Raw genomic sequence first — 18,076 nt, forward strand, 5'->3', positions numbered from 1 at the left:
ATGAAAATAACTGCAAAATTGGGCTTCATTGTACTTGTTAAGTGCTATCTTCATTTTAACCAAAACACTTTATATTACAAGCTTAAAAGACAGTAGTAGGCAGGCCCTACAATACTATAATCACAGGACCCAGCCCTTACATTTTGTTTCTGATTCAGCAAAACTTTCACCACATGGCATAGAAAGGACAGATAAATATTTTCTACATTATTTAACATGGCATTTGAATATGTACTGTTAAGTTTCAAGATTTCCAAAATGCATGTAGCAAACAGATGAAAATATTTTCATGTAATTGTTTCCACATGGTACAGTATTATTATGAAAGAGGTTGCCATGATTTTAGACTGGAATATACTATTAAGAGGGTGCTGTCTTCTATCACAGTGTTTTCTTTCCAATTCCCTAGTATGTACAACGAATAGTACATTACCCAAATTGCACCCCCAAGAAAATTACTTTCATACTCCACATACAGAAAACTCATTTCAACCTCAACCATAGGAAAAAGCAACTCCTCCTACTATTGCAAAATAAAAATGTAAATTCTTTCATTACACATAGGCAAACACTGCAAGTAGGCAATGATGGCAAAAAGGGTATCCAACCCAACCACAACTAAAACAAGCTCTCAGGTTCAAAGTCTCTCAAACTTATCTTTCTGAGGAACTTCATTAATTCATTTACTGACTGGATGAGAAAAAATGGCACAAGGGAAAGCCCCACGTCCCTGTGCATATGCAGCCTCAGCCAGAACAAACTGGAACATGAGGCATTCCTATGGCATGTAATAGCAGGGTTCTTTTGCTTCAATTGTCTTTTTTGAAACTGGTACTAAACTAGACTACAGTAACATTCTCTTGCTTTGTCTTATTGGCACAACCTGCAAAATGGCATTGGTAGCTTTTTTAGATCATCTGTATAGAGAATATACTTCCCATGCTATAAAAACCACTGTCAGAAAAGTCAGGGTAAATTGTAGCTTAAGAAAAAGGCAATCTCTTTATCTTTTACAAGAAAACACTATTAAGTCAGCCTAATATTCAGGGTATTCTTTCCTCATCTAATCTATCCTAAACATATTTAACTTATTCTCACCTTCCTGCATCTTAGTAGTAAGAACCAGAGAGGGTAGTGAGGAGGCAGAGATGAGCAGGAAGGTAGAAGTGCAAAGCTGCCAAACAAAAGACTGGATCTTTCCCCTACTGTCTCCATTTACCGAATGAAGTCCATTTAATAGTTTCACATGCTGTGCAGGAGCTGTAGTGTTCAACACATTGTGAGGCTGGTCTATGATGACTCAAGATAAATTTTCTTCATAAAGAACCGTAACCAGTAAAAAGTGTGCAAATGCAACAGGAGAGGTAGGAAGCCTCCATGGGTGTTAGCTGTCTTCTCTGTATCATTCTGGAGTCACAGTCAATTCAAAAACAAAATAAAGCATTTTCAAAGCTAAGAAAGAGGAGTAATAACATGGAAAATGAGGATGACACACTTCTATTTTGCAGCTTTTACAAATGTGGTCCAAGATATACAGCAGGCTGATGGAGGCTGACACATGCTCCAAAGTATCCTGTGTTATCTTCTTGCCTTGCAGTGAAAGAATACAAAAAATGAGCAAAGCCTGAGTGTTAGACCAAGGAATGTTTCTCCCAAGTGACTAGACAGATGACTAGATGACCCACACCAGGTACCTCAGCACTGCACCTATATGCAAGGTGTGAGAGAGCCAAGAGGCACCACAAACAGCAGCAAGACTTGAGGCAATCTACTTGCTACTGTTATTAACTGCAGAAGCTCATAACCCACTGTTTATGCTCTGCTTTTATCATCTGTTACTATTCACCTGCTTGGCCCTGATTAGCCAAGCAACTCCATCAGTTTGGGAAGATTGGAAAGACAAGGAAATCAGCTGGGCACAGAAGCATGCAGTAAGCAGATTACCCAACCTGTACACAACTGAATTAGCTTCCCAAGCACACTGCCAGAGGGACCCCCTCCACCTTCATAAACACAATCTCAATGTTTGGAAAGGTGCCAGGAATAAAATGTTTGTTTATTGCAGGCAGGAAGACCTACCTATGATTCAGACATTAGGAAGTGACGGGAAGGACTAAATTATGTAATTTGAAAGTAGAAAAATAAACACAAAGTAGTTGCAATGAGAGGAAGGAGGAAGAGGAGGAGGAGGAGGGAGAGGAGGGGGAAAGGATGAAGAGACTCAAGTTTTGTATCTTCGATCCTACTTGTGCAGGGCTGAATCCATCATTGCAGCAGGAGGCCCCCACAGGATTCCTTCACCTTTTAACCCTCCTTCTAGAGTCCCTAGCCAGGGACTTTCCTCCTCATCACTGAGTAAGAAACATCTGTTCAGCTCAGTCTCTCAGTTGGAAAGGACAGATCATAGTCTTCCTTACTCTTTATTTTATTTAAGCAGACTGAGATTTCAGAAGAACATTTTATTTGCCCTCCCTTTAAACAACAACTACCTGAAGCAAAGGATCAAAGAGCTCATTCTCCAGCCAGCTAAAGGAGTTAGGAACACTCTCCAGCTGTTTGATGCTGGTTGCAGAGACTGACAGGAAAGCCTCTTCCCATAAGCAGAAGGCAGGAGATGCACCCTAATGGGAATAGCACTGCATTCCCAGCAGTTGTTGGAAGCAATCTCAGCAGTGCTGCTTACGACTTTGCACCTCCCATCCACAGTTCATTAGATCCAACAGAAGTTTTAAGTTCCTTAAACTGCATTATTAACATCCCCATTTCAAGGCTAAAACAGCAAACAAGCAGATTTGTATCACAGTTAGTTATGGCGGTACTGTAAGAAAACCCCACCAAAGAATACTCTCAAATTTATGTAATGATAGTGGTGCCTCCATTATATTATCATTAAAGATCTTCCTGCCATTTTCTTTCTAAATAGGAATAAATTCCTGCTCTTTTTTTTTTTTCCTGGAGCTGCAGAGATTCACAGACCAACAGGGCCATCAGATCAAGGAAAAATTCAAAGGACTGTGAATTAACTTAGCACTGAAGTACACACCACAGCAGAAAACTCTGTAGTTACTTGTCCCAGGACAAAATTACCCTGGGATGAAAACTGGGTTAAGTTTCCCAATTTACACTAATGAGTCACTTGTATACTACTCTTCAGTTTAGATCTTCCCCCTGTCCCATTTCTCCCTTCCCCATGCCAAACTCCAGAAAAGAAAAAACATGTTTTATTTTAGTAACAACTGACTCCTAAAGGAATAAAAGTATGTCCTCTCTGCTAACAGGCCTTTGGTAGGGAAGAGTCATTTTAGTTATCTCTCACAGTGCTGAGAAGCTTATGCAATTTTCCTTCATTTGTGCACACAGACAACTGCATCATATACATCATAACTAAGAGCATGACATGACCTCAGCTTTGAGGGCATTATTTCACACTGAGTAACAAGGCATAGACTGCAAAACTTGCTCACACAGCATGATGCTAATACTTTCAGCAATAATTGCATACAAACAGTGAAGGGATAGGCACTAGGACATGCAAGATTCAGTAAGATACACTTATTGACATCCCTACTCCTGCACTTACTACAGTTATCTCCCTTAGCAACAGGGAAGGATTTTGTAAACAAGAAGTTTGTCTAATGCCACCATGAGAACATCACCCAGTGTAACATGTAATTGAAAGAAAAAACATTTCTTTAATGAAGGGCACCAAAAGAAATAATAGAATTATGTAACAAGTAAAAGATTCAAAAAGAATAAGTTTTTGTCAGTTTGTGGTTCAAATCTCAAATTAAGTTCATATAGATCACTATTTTCTAGGAAAGCAGAACTGCCAGATGGCATCACACTCACAGCCTACCTCTGACTCTTCCTGCACATCAGCAGAACTAGGAAAAGACGGGATCACACAAGTGAACCAAAGGAACCAGTTACAATATGACATTTTAGAGGTTTCCTCTTATCACAGCCTAGACCTCCAACTGTTCATGCTTTACAGATGGGGGATTCTCTCCAAGCCTCCCCAGAATCTCCTGCATTCCCAGTGTGGATACCATATGGCAGAGCATTCCACAGCCTTGTTTGCCCGGGAAAACACCAGCCTCTTCTGTTTCAAACTACACTTCAAACACTCCTCTCTTTCTCTCTGCCCCCTCTTTTTTTTTTTTTTTTTAATTAAACAATGCAAGGACAAATTGTCAATTCACATCAAGTTCATACATTCCTCTGACATCCTCTTTCTTGGTTGCTTATTGATGAAACAAACACACACCAACCCTTATAACAACCATTAGAAGCATCAAATAAATTATCCCCACCAGCTTTTTCCTAATAAATTCCTTACTTTTCAGCGTTTGCTGCAAAGGGGCACACTTGCTGTCAGTATTTTACCCTATTTTTAAGGATCACAGATATGTATACACATTTTTAAAAATCATAAATGTTTGTTAAATTCTGTATAAGGACTTATACTGGTTTCAAAAAGCTTTCCTTACAAAGCAGCAATTTTTCCTGCACCATCCCAAAACCAGGTGCAGCTTTTCCACCACATCTGATCCTGTTTAAGAATCTACATGGAAACACAAGCATCAGAAAACTGTAACAGAAACATGCATTAAGTGTGAATGGGAACATTTGTCTAACACAGTACGTGACTCAGTGCAGTTATCCTTCATACAAAGGGAAAGTGACAAACTGACACATAACATTCAGAACTGCCTTTTTTTTAAGAAATGGGTAGCATTCCATTTTGAAACTCAAAATCCATTTTTCATCTGATATAATTTGTGTTAACCCTTTTAATAACTTTTCCAAAAGCTCTGTAATTCTTCAATGTTGATTGCATCAAAGATCTATTTGAACTGTTTTTGAAGAGCTTCCTGTATTCTTATTCCATACCCCAGAGTGACCTCCTACTGTCAGAAATAAACACCTACAGAGGGTTTATTTTGCTTTCAAATCCCAAACCCCAGACAACATAGAAAAATAAACCGAAGTCAAATTTTGTGTTGTTTTTCTTTTTCCCCCTTTTCCTTTGAGGCAGAAGTACTAAGGAGCCTGGTGGTGGCTGTAGCACCAGAGAGAGGAGCCTGCTGGCCTCCACTGAAACCCACGGCTTTCCTCCCGGGGTGAAGACATGCTTACTCAGGAGGAAGGAGGGAGCACATCTGCCATCACCCTGCCCCAAGGCTGGCTGTGCTGCGAAGTGGGCGGGAAAGCAGATTTACTTTGCGACATCCACTATCTCCATGCCATGAAGGGTTTATCTGGCGTCAGTTTCACTTACAAAGCAGTAGAACAACCCTCATGTCACTGGCGAGATGGCTGGAAAACTTGTGTGGGGAACAGGCAAAGGGATGAGGCTGCTTTACTCCTGCTAGCAAGGTTATCCCAATGCCTGGCCACCATTCTCAGCCACCAGGTACAGCCACTGGCCTGCACAGCAGGCCCATCAAGGTTTCTCATATGAGCTAGCCAGCCTGTGGCAGAAGGCAAAAACTACCTCCTTTTAAAGAACACAGAGAGGGAAAAGCTTTTTTCTGGCTTCCTAGAACTTCTCGGACAAAAGAACAAGCACAGCTCCTGAAAAAGCGTAGTTGTTCTTAAATCAGTCTGCCAAGAAATTGCTGTACAAAATAAAAAGGAGCAAAAGCTTTTCATTTAATTCACTTCTTGATTTGGGGCCTAAACCTGGCTGTCTGAAGAGAGAGGCTAGTTCCTGGCACAGCTTTCCAGCCAAGTATCACCTCCTTCTCCAGGTATGTTTTTAAACAGAATTATCTCTATTATGCACAGATATTATATTTAATAATACACAAGCCTTATAAAGCTATAGACATAGGTGCCTGACCTTTTTAGTTACATGCTGCTGTGCCACCAGAGAGAGACAACTCCAAATACCCTGTTTGCCATTTACCCCGAATAGCTGCCATATACCAAGAGAAAAAAGGAAGAAAAATGTGTCACCATAACCTCAGGGAGTTTAATCATAAAGTTGTAATTTTGGGCATAAAAAGCATTTAGATATGTTCCTTCTCCTCAGCTGAAAAACAAAAACACATCAAGAAAAAGATGGTTAGAGAGTTCAGCTAATTCAGTCTCTTTGATCTCACAGAAAGTGACCTCGTTAACATTTTAACATTGCCTCGCTGGATACTGCTAAGGAGACAGTCAGATACAACGCAACACGAGTACTTTTTACAACTAAAAGCACTGTGACACGTTTGAAAGAGCTTCAAAAGTTTTTCGTGAGAAACAAAACCTTTGTTAACAGCTAGTAGCAAACACAAGTACAAAAAACATACTATGGAATCTTTTATTGGAAAACGGGGGGGGGGGGTGGTATTTAAAAAAAAAAGCTTCACAAATACAACTAGCATAGTTACAATGCTAACATTATTTGTGCAACTATGAACACTATTTCTGAAGCAAACAAGCAAGAAAATTCATAAAAGAACCAATGTAAAAGCCTAATCAAGAATTGATAAAGAGGGAATCGAAAATAAATAGTATATTATTACAGCTGGGAGATGGCAGAATTCTCCCTCCATCTTTCAAAAAAAATAAACCAAAAAAGAAAGGAAAAAAGAAATACATAGTACTCCTTTACAGCTAGTTGTTTGTACATATAAGGAGCTGAATTCACATTAGAGTTCCTAAAACAGCAGCAAATTATACTGTCCTACAATATTCACCTGTATACAACACTTACCTACCTCCCTTGACAAGATTATCCCTTTCTGTGTGATCTTTCTGCCTGCCTTGTTCAAGTAATTTGCAAGACATAAGGTCTGTCCCTCCTAATGAAACACTGCAATGAAATTGCAACAGTTGAACTTGGTTCTATTGGCAATAAAACGCTTACTCACTGAAGCACAGAAACATTAAGGTAATTTTGAAAAGGACTCAAGAAGACTGTCACTGCAACACTGCAAAAGTGGGAATGAAAAACTAAGGAGGTGAATCTTAGCTCTGCGTCAAAACAAAACTTGCACCTCATCAGTTGTACTCCCCTTCTTGATTTAGGAAAATATTTCACCCAATATATTTCAGTGGCATCTACTTTTAGACTGGGAAAAGATGAAAGAAGGACTAAATAAGTATAAGATACCCAAGCCAGAATCATCTACAACCCACAGGTCTATCCTTTTCCTTAAATTTACTATGTTTTGAATAACTGATGTTCCTTTCACTTTTTTGCCAACACTTCTATCAAAGGCATCTGTAAAATTTAGTGGGGAGTAAATGTTTTCTAAATGCCTGTAGAAGAGTGCATTTGATTCTAATAAAGTGATACAAAAGTTATGTCAAAAAAGACAAAATTAAAACATGCCTCAGAAGTGACCATTATTACAACATTTTTAAAACTTAAAGAGGGAGAAAAAAGAACACTAGAAACAGTTCTGTTTGTCACTTTCTTCTCCCTCTTGGACTGTTGAATACCAAGAATTACCTCTCAGCTGAAAGAGTTAGCTGCTCTACCAAAGATTTCCAGAATTGATGCTCATTTTGACAGTCAAGATCTATACTTTTTTAAGCTAAACTGTCCTATAAAACATTCTTTTCTCAATTTATCCAACTGACATTTCACACAGCTGCTCTGGGCTGATGATTGACTAAAAGGCATGCAAATCAAGCTCATTTCTATATAACTGGAAATTAAAATTATTTCATTATTTCCTCTTCTTAGACATATGTTACTTATTCTTAATTTCAATGCTGCAAGACTGTGCACACATGGAAGAGCAGCCACTATGCAGCATCAAGAAAGTAGCAGACACTGATTTGTTTTTCCACTTCCTCTCCCTGCTCCCTGTTAGTTTCTCATTGAACTGTAATCCCCTGTGATTAGCTGCACCAAATCTCATTAACAGACTTATCAAAACACAATACCAAAAAGCTATCCATAAGTTGCTATATATCCAATTGAAAACCATCTTCAACATCATGAAAAGTCAGAATTTGATTGTTCCTTCATTTCTCAGCTACTGTGTTCTCAAATTAGGAGTTGTTATTTCATGTTAGGAAAAATTTTTCACATCATTTAACATATCTAGAATATCTGGCTTATTTCATATATCCAATTATTCACCTGCACTTCAAGAGGAACAGGACAATTTCTGTTAATTAGGTCTCCAATTTTCCTATCTACACCAAGGAAAAAAAGCATTCAAGTGGTTCAGGTACCATCTCACCCCCAAGCTCAGAAATGCTTAAATTAATAGTATAGTAAACTACATAAAAATTAAAATAACTAGGAGAAGATAATCTTATTATGCACACATTAGACTTCTTAATCTGTTTTATATGCTGGTGCCTGCTCTTACCCTCTGCAACCATCCGCTGGGAGTTAATTCAGAGCATGCACCACAGGTCAGTCACTAAGAGTACTGCAGCTTTGGCAGCAAAGCCAACACCAGCTGCTGATGTCCTGTCAAAGATGACAAATACTTGTATGATGAGTTCCATGCTCCTCAAGTGAGCCTTACACCCTAACAGCTTGCTCAGGACATAGCTACAGCCCTAAAGTCCTACCAAGGAACGTATCAGCATCTTCAGCTGGCACACAAAACAATGCAACTTCCTCCTCTAATCCACAAAAACGCCGTGTTTAGGGCTTACTAAGCCATGTCTGAAAGGATCAAAAGTGAAACTGCTGTTTTCTGACCAGTGCACCACAGAAGGGGAGGGTCAGACTTCCTTCCAGAAGGAAAGTTTCCTGCCTGAAGACCAATCCCTGTGAGGTCTTCAGCAACTTCTTGAGTAGCACAAGCACAATCAAGTTCAGAATACAAAAGATGTCACGTAATATTTCTTGATGATACTCATCTGTCTCAAGTTAACTTAACTTGACCCTGTTCCAGAGGGACTGTACTGAATGATGTCAGACAAGCTCATCTTAGTTTGGCTTGGTTTTTTCCCGTAAACTAACCAGCTTCTTAAATTTGCTCACTATGCTGATGAAAGATCACCAAAAAAAAAGCTTAACACAAACAGGTGTCTTCCAGAAAAAGGGCTTTGGTCAGGCACTGCAGCTTTTACCAAATTACAACTATTCTGATGAATATTACATTTCTTAAAACCCTTACATATCGTAGCACATGTAAGTATTACTAAAGACAGAAGATGCACCCATGTGACTAGTGCCAAAGAGCAACTGCCAAACAAAAAATCACCAAAATATTCCACTTCTGTATCTATGCTGTCTGAGCCTCTAGTTTAAACATCAATAACTAGCTTAATAATCTGGCATTTTTTTAGTCACTGTCTACAACTGAAAAGATCAGAAAGTAAGAGGATGCTATCTGTAGCCTTGCCTGAATCATATCTGTGCCCCTTACATCCTACGGAGATCAAGCCCATTTCTCATTTTTAAACTCCTTGCTTTAAAATAACTAAATGAACTATCAATAGGAATAGTCAAATAACCACAGAATTTTTAGCCACACCTACACCAAAATTAAGGTTTCTTAATTTTTTTTAAAATCATCTTATGAACTGTAAGAAGAATGGGGAAGTCTATTAGATACAGAAAAACAGGAACCAATTTATCCTGAAGTGCTTAGCCTACACAGAGTATTTTTGATGGAGTTTTACTTTTTATCCAATAAAATGTATTTTTAAGTAGGACATATTAGAATGACAGAACAGTTAGGACTGGAAGGGTCCTCTGGAAATCATCCAGTCCAAACCCCTGCCAAGACAGGGTCACCTGAAGCAGGTAACACAGGAACATGTCCATGTGGGTCCGGAATGCCTCCAGAGAGGGAGAGTCCATGACATCCATGGACAGCCTATTCCAGTGCTCTGCCACTCTCAATGTAAAGAAGTTTTTCCTCATGTTAAGGTGAAACTTCTTGGGTTTTTAGTTTATGGCCATTGCTCCTCATCCTGTCACTGAGCATCACTGAAAAGTCTGGCATCAACCTCTTGGCACCAGACTTTGAGATATTTATATGCACTGGTGAGATTCTCTCAGAATACTGGGAATTATTATACTACATTAGTAGACTTTCTACAACTTGTTCCATAAACCAACCATCAATGCTAAGATTCTGTTTCAAAGCACATCCAGGTGTCCTACTGAGCACTAGCCTACCCCAGATAAAAGTTTAGTCATTCTAGGAGAGAATTTAAGACTTATTCCTATTCCCTCAAGCTTTTTTTTCTTGCTTTACCAAAGACAGCTGTGTTGAAGTATCTGGTGGTTTCCTAGCAGAATGGCAGTAAAAAACCTCTGTGCTGCCACCACAAAGCATCAGCTACTTTAACTGGCACGTGCACAGCAGAACTGCAATGCAGCAGAAAACCACGAAGCCAAGGTTTACTATCACATTTTAGGAGATGTGACAGATGGAGAGAAAGGAGCTTTCCAATTACATTTTTAAAAATAAGAAAACAGAAAAATCACAGCAAGTTAAAGTGAGCACATAAACATTCGCAAATTTTAAGGCAATGGAACAAGGGAAGAAAGAAAAACATACAAGAAAATAGCAGAAGCTGTGAAATTTAGCAGTCCTCCATCTCTCTGCACAAACAAGTTCTCTCATGTACTCATGAAACCAGAGCACAGGCTGTGGAGAACGATGCAGGATTTAGTCCCAACTCCCTTTTCCTTCTCCCCTGCTAAATCCACATCTTGACCCCCCCACCAGCACCAAAAGTTACCTGTACTTTCTTCAGAGATCTGCTGCTGGAAACAACCAGTCTATTCCCTCAAACAAACTGTTCTGAACAGCAGCTCCAGGGAACTGACAGCAGGTGCCAATAGCTGTCAAAACAGTAATTCCATACCAAAACCACATAAAGAAGACACGAGAACACAACATTGAAGAGGCGAAACAGACACTCATGATATAAGGCATACACTCAAGGAAATCTGATTATTCCACCTGCAGGACAGGGCTGGTTGGAGGGATTTTACTTTTTTTAGCTTCAAAATGAGTATAAGCTAGCTTTAACACCAACAGTTAATGTCCAACAGTTTCAAACTAAAAATTAAAATCCCTGTGAAACATATGTCTGTGCACTAGCTTCAAAGTCCTCCTTTTCACCCTTTCTAAGAACTAAACCATATTTGATGGCAATATCTGACTTTTCATTCCCAGATGGTAACTTGGGTTTGCCCCAATACTTGCAACTAATAGAGCACGAAGTTGCAATTTCTCATATATACCTGTGAAAAGTATGAATTGCAGAAAAGCAGTTTCCTTTTGAAATCACTTTCCCATCTTTTCATCTGGTGCAGCCCCTTGAAATACCACCACCATAAAACATGGCTTTGGAAAAGGCAGTTCTCTGCTGTGCCTTAGTGTAAGGATAGAATTACAGGGAGCACAAGCCAACTCTCCAGCCAGTGCAGTCAGCTAAAGTTCATTGTCTTAAGTACATCAACTTTTTGTTTGCTTGAAGACGGCAACCATAATGGCAAGGTCACTTTTAGTCTTGGAAGGGAGTGTCAGCCTTCAGCCTGCTACAGATCAGGCACTACATACAAACAGGAGGAATTTTACTTTAAGCCCTTCTTAAAGTGGTACCTTTCTTTTATACAAGCAGAAAAGAGTCAAAAATAACATGTAGGATTTAAACTCACAACCTTATGGCCTACAATGCATGGTGATGTTAAACCAAATCATGCTAACATAAGCTTGCCATATTATCTCCCTGATACTCAAAAAGCAGATCCCCCTTTCAAGTGAAAATTAAGGCATTACCTCTTTAGGACAGGGAACCACTTGACCAGTGCTGTAGTCAGGGTTTTCCCCTCAAAGGTTCTTGTGTAATTCCAGTATGGAAATGGAGCTATAAATACACTGAAGGGGCAGCTACATGGAAAAAAGCTGGCACATTAAGAGACTGATTAATGAGATTGATTTATGGGGGCAAACTCTGTCCATTTACAGACAGCAGCCTTCACGGGATTTAGAGTTCGAGCGGAAAATTTATTAAAAGTCTTTAAAAACATGAATACTGCTCTTAATTCCTCCACACTGGTAAAGAGATATCCTGTGAATACACACACAGACATGGAGAATTGGCTAAGAATACAGTCCATGTCCAATTCAGCACGGAAAGAGAACCCTGCTATGACCTATCAGAATGTTCTCTTTCCTTCACACAAAGAGGATTTTTGATATTGGGAACCAGAGAACAGGCTACCCCAAATATTGGTTTTTAATTTAAATAGAGATTCATTTCATAAATTTCTTGGCATTAAAATAAAGCCCAGAACGGTTCTTCAAGAAGAGACTGCTAATCGGTAACAGACAAAAATAACGTGGTGACGTTAAGATCTGTATTCACAGATTCTCAAATAAATCTGAAGTTTAGCTGCTTAAAAAAAGTAAACACCGGGGAGGGGGGAATGAAGGAGAAGAAAGAAAAGAGAAAAAAAAAGGCCCAACATTTTGTCCCAATTACACAGATGCCGCGAAACAAGCCGGGTGCCAGTGGGAAAGGGCTCAGCCAGCAGCGATGACTCCTGGCATCACCCATCCCTCCTACGTGACCTGACAGCCTCCCCGGCGGCCCCGCAGCTCGGCTGTGCACTGTCATGGAATCTGCCCGCTCAGCAAACGCGCTCCATTTTCTTGCCAGCAGCGCAGTGTCCGCTCCGCCGCAGCCACAGCGAGCGCAGCCACTACCGAGCAACAGCGGGAACAACTTCGGGAAAGACACAGGCGCTTCTCTCACAACTCCCTCCTCTTTTTTCCCGGTGCGGAGAGCAAGGGCAGAGCTCCCCCCGCCCCAGCGGGAGCGCTCCGGGGGCATCCCCGGTTCCCGCCGTCTCCGGGCCACCAGCCTCCGGTGCAATCCCTCCGGGAGCGGCGCGGAACCGGGGCTGCCCCCGCCCTCTCTGGGATCGGGCACCAGCCCCGGGACAGCAAGTGTTTACGTTTAAAAATACATATATACCGAGTACGGACCCAGAGGGAAGAGGGGAAAACTCCGCCCCCTCCCTTGGAAAAGCAATAAAAGCTGGGCTGAAACATCTGACTGCTCAGCGTCCTTTTTTTAAGGAAGAAAAGAAAAGAAAGGAGAAAAGAAAGGAGAAAAGAAAGGAGAAAAGAAAGGAGAAAAGAAAGGAGAAAAGAAAGGAGAAAAGAAAGGAGAAAAGAAAGGAGAAAAGAAAGGAGAAAAGAAAGGAGAAAAGAAAGGAGAAAAGAAAGGAGAAAAGAAAGGAGAAAAGAAAGGAGAAAAGAAAGGAGAAAAGAAAGGAGAAAAGAAAGGAGAAAAGACAAACGCTGGGGAAGCGGCAGGGACGTGGCGTGCAGAAGTCCCGGCTGGAACGGGGAGGCGGCCGGGAGGGCGGCTCGGCCGGGCCCGGCCGGGAGGGATCGCGCGGGGAAGCCGGGCCGGGCCGGCGGGAGCGGGGGGAGAGCGCCGAGCTCCGGCGGGAGAGAAGCGGGGTAGGGAGGAAGGGAGGGAGTGAGGGGGAGCGCGGCCCGCGAGTGGGAGAGGGCACTCACGTAGCGTTTCAACTTCTTCTCCGGCGGGGACTTTCGGAGCCAGCCCGAGCAGACCACCTCCCCGCCGCTCATGGCTGCGCCGGTGCCCGCCGGGGCGCTCCCTCCGCCTCCTGCTCCTTCTCTTCCTCAGGCAACGGACACAGGGAACCGCGATCGGCGGCGGCGGCAGCACCGCGCCCGGCCCGGCCTCCCGGGGCTGCGGGGCGGGACGGGGCGCAGGGTGTGTGTGTCTGTCTGTCTCTCTCGCACAACAGCCCGGCGGAGCGGGGCGGCGAGCGGGAGTGAGGCGGGAGGGTCCCTCGCCTCCTCCTCCTGCTCCTCCTCGCCGCCGCCGAGTTACACGGACATCGAGAGAGACGACAGGGGCGGCCGCCGCCCGGCCGCAACTTCGGCGTCCCGGGACAGGATCCAGGATCCAGCCACCGCCCCTCGCCGGTGGCGCCTCCTCCGCGCCGCCGGGACCCTCCCGCTGCGGAGGGCCGCGGGGGGCTTACTACCGCCCGCCCCTCCGAGCTCAGCGTCGGCCGCCGTGGCAGCCCGGTCGCTCCTTCCCCTTCTTCCTCCTCCCCCTGCGCCGGGAGGAGGGGATCAGCAGCACTCCTGCCTTCCCTTCCTCGCTTTCCCTTCCGCAGGGAGTGGCGGGGCGGGGGTCTGGCCCCGAGGCTGGGGCCGTGGCCCGGGGTTGGCTCCGCTCCCTGCCGGCCAGTGAAGGGAGGGCTTTGCCCTGGAATTCACGGCGCCGTGTCCCCCCCGAGCCCCCTTTTTCCCGGCGCCGAGCGGTGGTGCCGCCCCGGCCGGCCCCGCCTGCCCCCGCCCAGTGCCGCTCCGAGCGCCGCGGCTCCCCCCGAAACTCTGCCGGAGCCTTTTCAAACAACAAGGGCTTGGAAGCAGGGAAGCAGGCAGGGAGGGAGGGACGGCCGGCCGGCCGGCGCTTCCAGAGGGATCCTGGGAGCTGTAGTCGGCGGCCGGTGAGAACTGCGGCGGCGCGGCCGGGAGCGAAGGGTACGGGGCGAGGGACGGGCTCGGTCCCTACGAGGAAAACAAATAAACAAACAAAACCCCAAGCAAGAAAACAAAGAAACAAAAACCAACCTAAAGATCCCTATTAAAACTGCATTTAAAATAGCGCGGCCTAAGTAAATTCCTCTTAGCAAGTCTGAAACTGCCGTAGCAAAAAAGGAAAAAAATATTTAATTATCCAAGTCGTTCACCATCTCTGCTGTGGGTGCTCTCTGTCTCTTCCACTCTGGCAGAAAATGGTTAAATAAGTAATAACAAAGAAATTAATAAATATGATCAATTAATAATATATTCTTAAATAAAGAAAAATAATAACACACTTTTAGCAAAAATAGTTATGATTTTTAAAATTTTTTTTTCAGGTTACTAAATGGCAGGTTCTGGAATGGGATCACTGCTGTGTTGTCTAGCCCCAGTGATCTTCCACTGCAGAAAAATAGTCCCCCTAGTGTGCCTTGGCTGAAAGGAGCCCGACGATGCTACCATTCATCTAGGTATAAGCGTATTAAAAAGTTAAAAGCAGTGGTTGTAGCATATAGGGGCAATCGAAGAAATAACAAGAAAAAATAAAGGAGAAAGGCTGAGGTGTTAAAGTCTGTGCATCAATTTCAACTTAAATATTTTCAAGATAATTATGACATTATGAAGCGTTATTAAGCGCTACAAGAAAGAGCATCAAAAAGATATTTTGCCGAAAGCATTTGAAATAAGAAAAGAGGTGAACGTCGGCCTTTAGCAATAATCAAAGCACATGAATCCTAGCATTCAAACCATCCTTGCATGAATTTCTGCACACCTTTTCAGCTTCCTCAGCAGGGCTTGGTGGAAACAATAAAAAAGTTATTTGGTTGGTAAACATGAACTCAAATTGTATTCTTAGGTTTAGATTTCAAGCTGGGTTTCAGTGCAACTCTTTTGTTTAAACCACTAATGCCATTGTTTAATAATCTTAACATTTGAGATTATCCAAGTGCCAGATAAGACCACAAAATTTTCCAGTTTCCCTTATAGATCCTTGGAGAAGATTTAGTATTTAGAACATGTGGAGTCAGTGCGAACTAACTAAAAATGCCATTGGCACTAGGGCATTGTGACATGATCCAATGGTTCATTTGAAACCCATTAATTAACCCATGCCTTGAGAGCCAATCAAAGAAAGCTTGTTTTGGCTTAAGCAGTCTCCATGGAGGCACCAACCAAACAAGTTAACTGGTCCAGAGATACAAGATTGTCTCTGAGGTCAAATTTCAAATCATTACATTTGTGTTCTAAAACACGCTGAAACCAGTGTCAGCCTGGACTCCAGCTTAAGTTTTCATGTATTTGTTTATCAGCTTTGTGAGGGGGTTTCATCCCTGTCATGTAACGATAAAACACATGCTAGGGAAAAAGAGTTAATGTCATAGTGATGAATAATAAACAATAAAGCTTGCCTTTTAGACTGTACTTAGTTGTTGAGCGTACTCACAAGCCCCAAGACTGGACATAAAATGTTTCTGTTGCATTGTGGAACTGAAGAAAACATAATACAGCAAAGAACATTTTCCAAATGTTAAGATATTGTCTCACGGACTGCTCCTTTCCTAGTCATGGCAGTGGATTTCCTTTTCTGCTCTCATTTGACCTACCCATCCACAGTCCCACTGGTGCCTTCACTTACCATCTCAGGGCAGGGCTGCACAGATCTGTACCTCTCTTTCCAAGTTATTGAAAAGCTAGAAAATCCAAGAATATTAATTCTTTGGATTTCTGTGCATATCCAGCAGTGTTCCACAGTTCATAATATGCATGCCCAGTATTAGGGTAAACTGAAGAAATTAAGGCTAATGAAATGCATAAAGAGCACAATATTTCAATCTGACTTTTAACACCTGCATATTTATAACTGTAAAACTCTCTATGAAGAGAGTGGTGAAATAATTACACTAGTCAGATCATCCATGTTGAAAAATTTTTACACTCAGACACATTAGGCTAGGGCATAATTTCCTCTACTTAAGGATAAAAGTCTCGAAGACCTCTGTTGAGAATAGCTGTTTGAGCCATACTTCTGTCTTGAAAGTTTAAACAACATTAGGCATGCCCCATTTTGAAATTCTTCTGCAATACAGCTTGTGCTTGGAAGAACCAAACTCCCTTCAGGACTTGAAGGACTGTAACCCTATGTCAGGACCTGACCACCCTCTCCCCTCACTTTGTTCCCTCAGGTTATTTCTGTGCTGTTCATTGGGAAGCCTGGAAGATAAAGGTGTTTCAAATTCAATTATTTGCACTACATAGGTCTTTAGTATTTGAGAACAGGGCCTTTGAGAAAGAAGAGAGAAAGAAAGAGGATTTTTTTACTTGGAGGAAAAGTTATTTTGCCGGTTTTTAACAAGGATGTTGCAATGACAGCTGTTGGTTTTGAAGAAGAGGATGTGGCCAGCAGAGCAGCTCGAGAAGGGAGCTCTGAAGGGATCCATCCTCTCTGCCTACAGTGCCAAATCCTGCTACAGGATTGGGAATGTTGGGAATGTTGCCATTCCTGGATCCCACATAGCCATTGCCATCTGAAACAGTCCCTGTGCTGTGACTGGACATTGTGACCAACCTGCAGTGCACACAATGCTCAATAAAGTGCACTTTAACCAGCAAGGTGGTGCCATGGTCACATGGAATGTGATGACTACACACCTGTGGTCACAGTGCCGGTGCTGCCTCCCAGCTCGGGAAGCAGGTGCAAGATGCCTTGATTCCTCCACTGGCCTTGTGTTTTTCCACAACTGATTCCAAAATGTTTAAATGAGTTCTCCAAAATTTTGGAGTAGACTATTTATATATCTTGCCAGATAAAGTAGGTCATGTGGAAATCCATTTGTGTCTAGTTTGCTTGCCAAGTTGCCTTGACAAAGGAAGCAGGAGCTGATAGAAGAGGAGAATACACATGGGCTTGCTTTCAAAAATATAAATGATGCTAATTTCTCATGCAAATAGCTTAAGAATTCTGGACTTGCATAATAAGATGGTGCTTACTACAGCACCACCTTTGTGTTATACTTCTAGAATGAAAATCTATGCATTCCTCTCTGGTTTCACCTTGCAGTCACAGACAGCTGTGGCTCCTGATAGTGATCCCTAAACTCCTCTATGCCCCTTGCTTACAACTGAAGACAAAATTTGTACTTTGACAAAAAAAAAAAAAAAAGAACCAAAGGTCTAATTAAAGAGTATGAATTAGCTTAGCAAAAAATTTTGCATGTCAGTCTATAACCCTAAACATCTTTAGGTGTTTATGTAACAATGAATCAGTGAAAAAAAAAAAAAGATTCTTTTAAGTTTGCAAAAATCTGCATTTATATGTTTATTTTCATCTCAAAAACTTCCATTTTGATTTCAAGATTATTCCCAGGTTAATTTAATCTATGCAGTTATTTTGGTCAGTTTGTGGATGACATTATTTACTGTTTCAGACTGTAGTTATTTAGATTATTTGGCAAACAGATTGAGGAAAGTAAAACAAAACAGACATAATTAAATAAGATGACTGCATGTCCACACACTTTAGAGTTGTTTACTGGTTGTTAAGCTACCTCATCTCTTTTCTGTGATTACTT

General features: G+C 42.1%; 1 protein-coding gene across 7 annotated transcripts in view; it reads right to left on the minus strand.

Annotated features, from left to right (window-relative positions):
- GAB1 (GRB2 associated binding protein 1) overlaps nucleotides 1–14,030 on the minus strand; it is a 95,885-nt gene extending 81,855 nt beyond the window's left edge. For 3 of the 7 annotated variants that reach the window (XM_084203923.1, XM_084203925.1, XM_084203921.1), the window contains exon 1: nucleotides 13,464–14,024. In XM_084203923.1, coding sequence (XP_084060049.1) covers nucleotides 13,464–13,535 — 72 coding nt within the window. In that variant the 5' untranslated portion in view covers nucleotides 13,536–14,024. Of the gene's footprint in view, nucleotides 1–13,463 lie in introns of all 7 variants that reach the window. The other 4 variants (XM_084203926.1, XM_084203924.1, XM_084203922.1 and 1 more) reach the window with 3 other exon arrangements.
- Between the last annotated feature and the right edge of the window lie 4,046 nt (nucleotides 14,031–18,076).

Source organism: Fringilla coelebs (assembly GCF_963513975.1).
Source record: "Fringilla coelebs genome assembly, chromosome: 4".
NCBI lineage: Eukaryota > Metazoa > Chordata > Aves > Passeriformes > Fringillidae > Fringilla > Fringilla coelebs.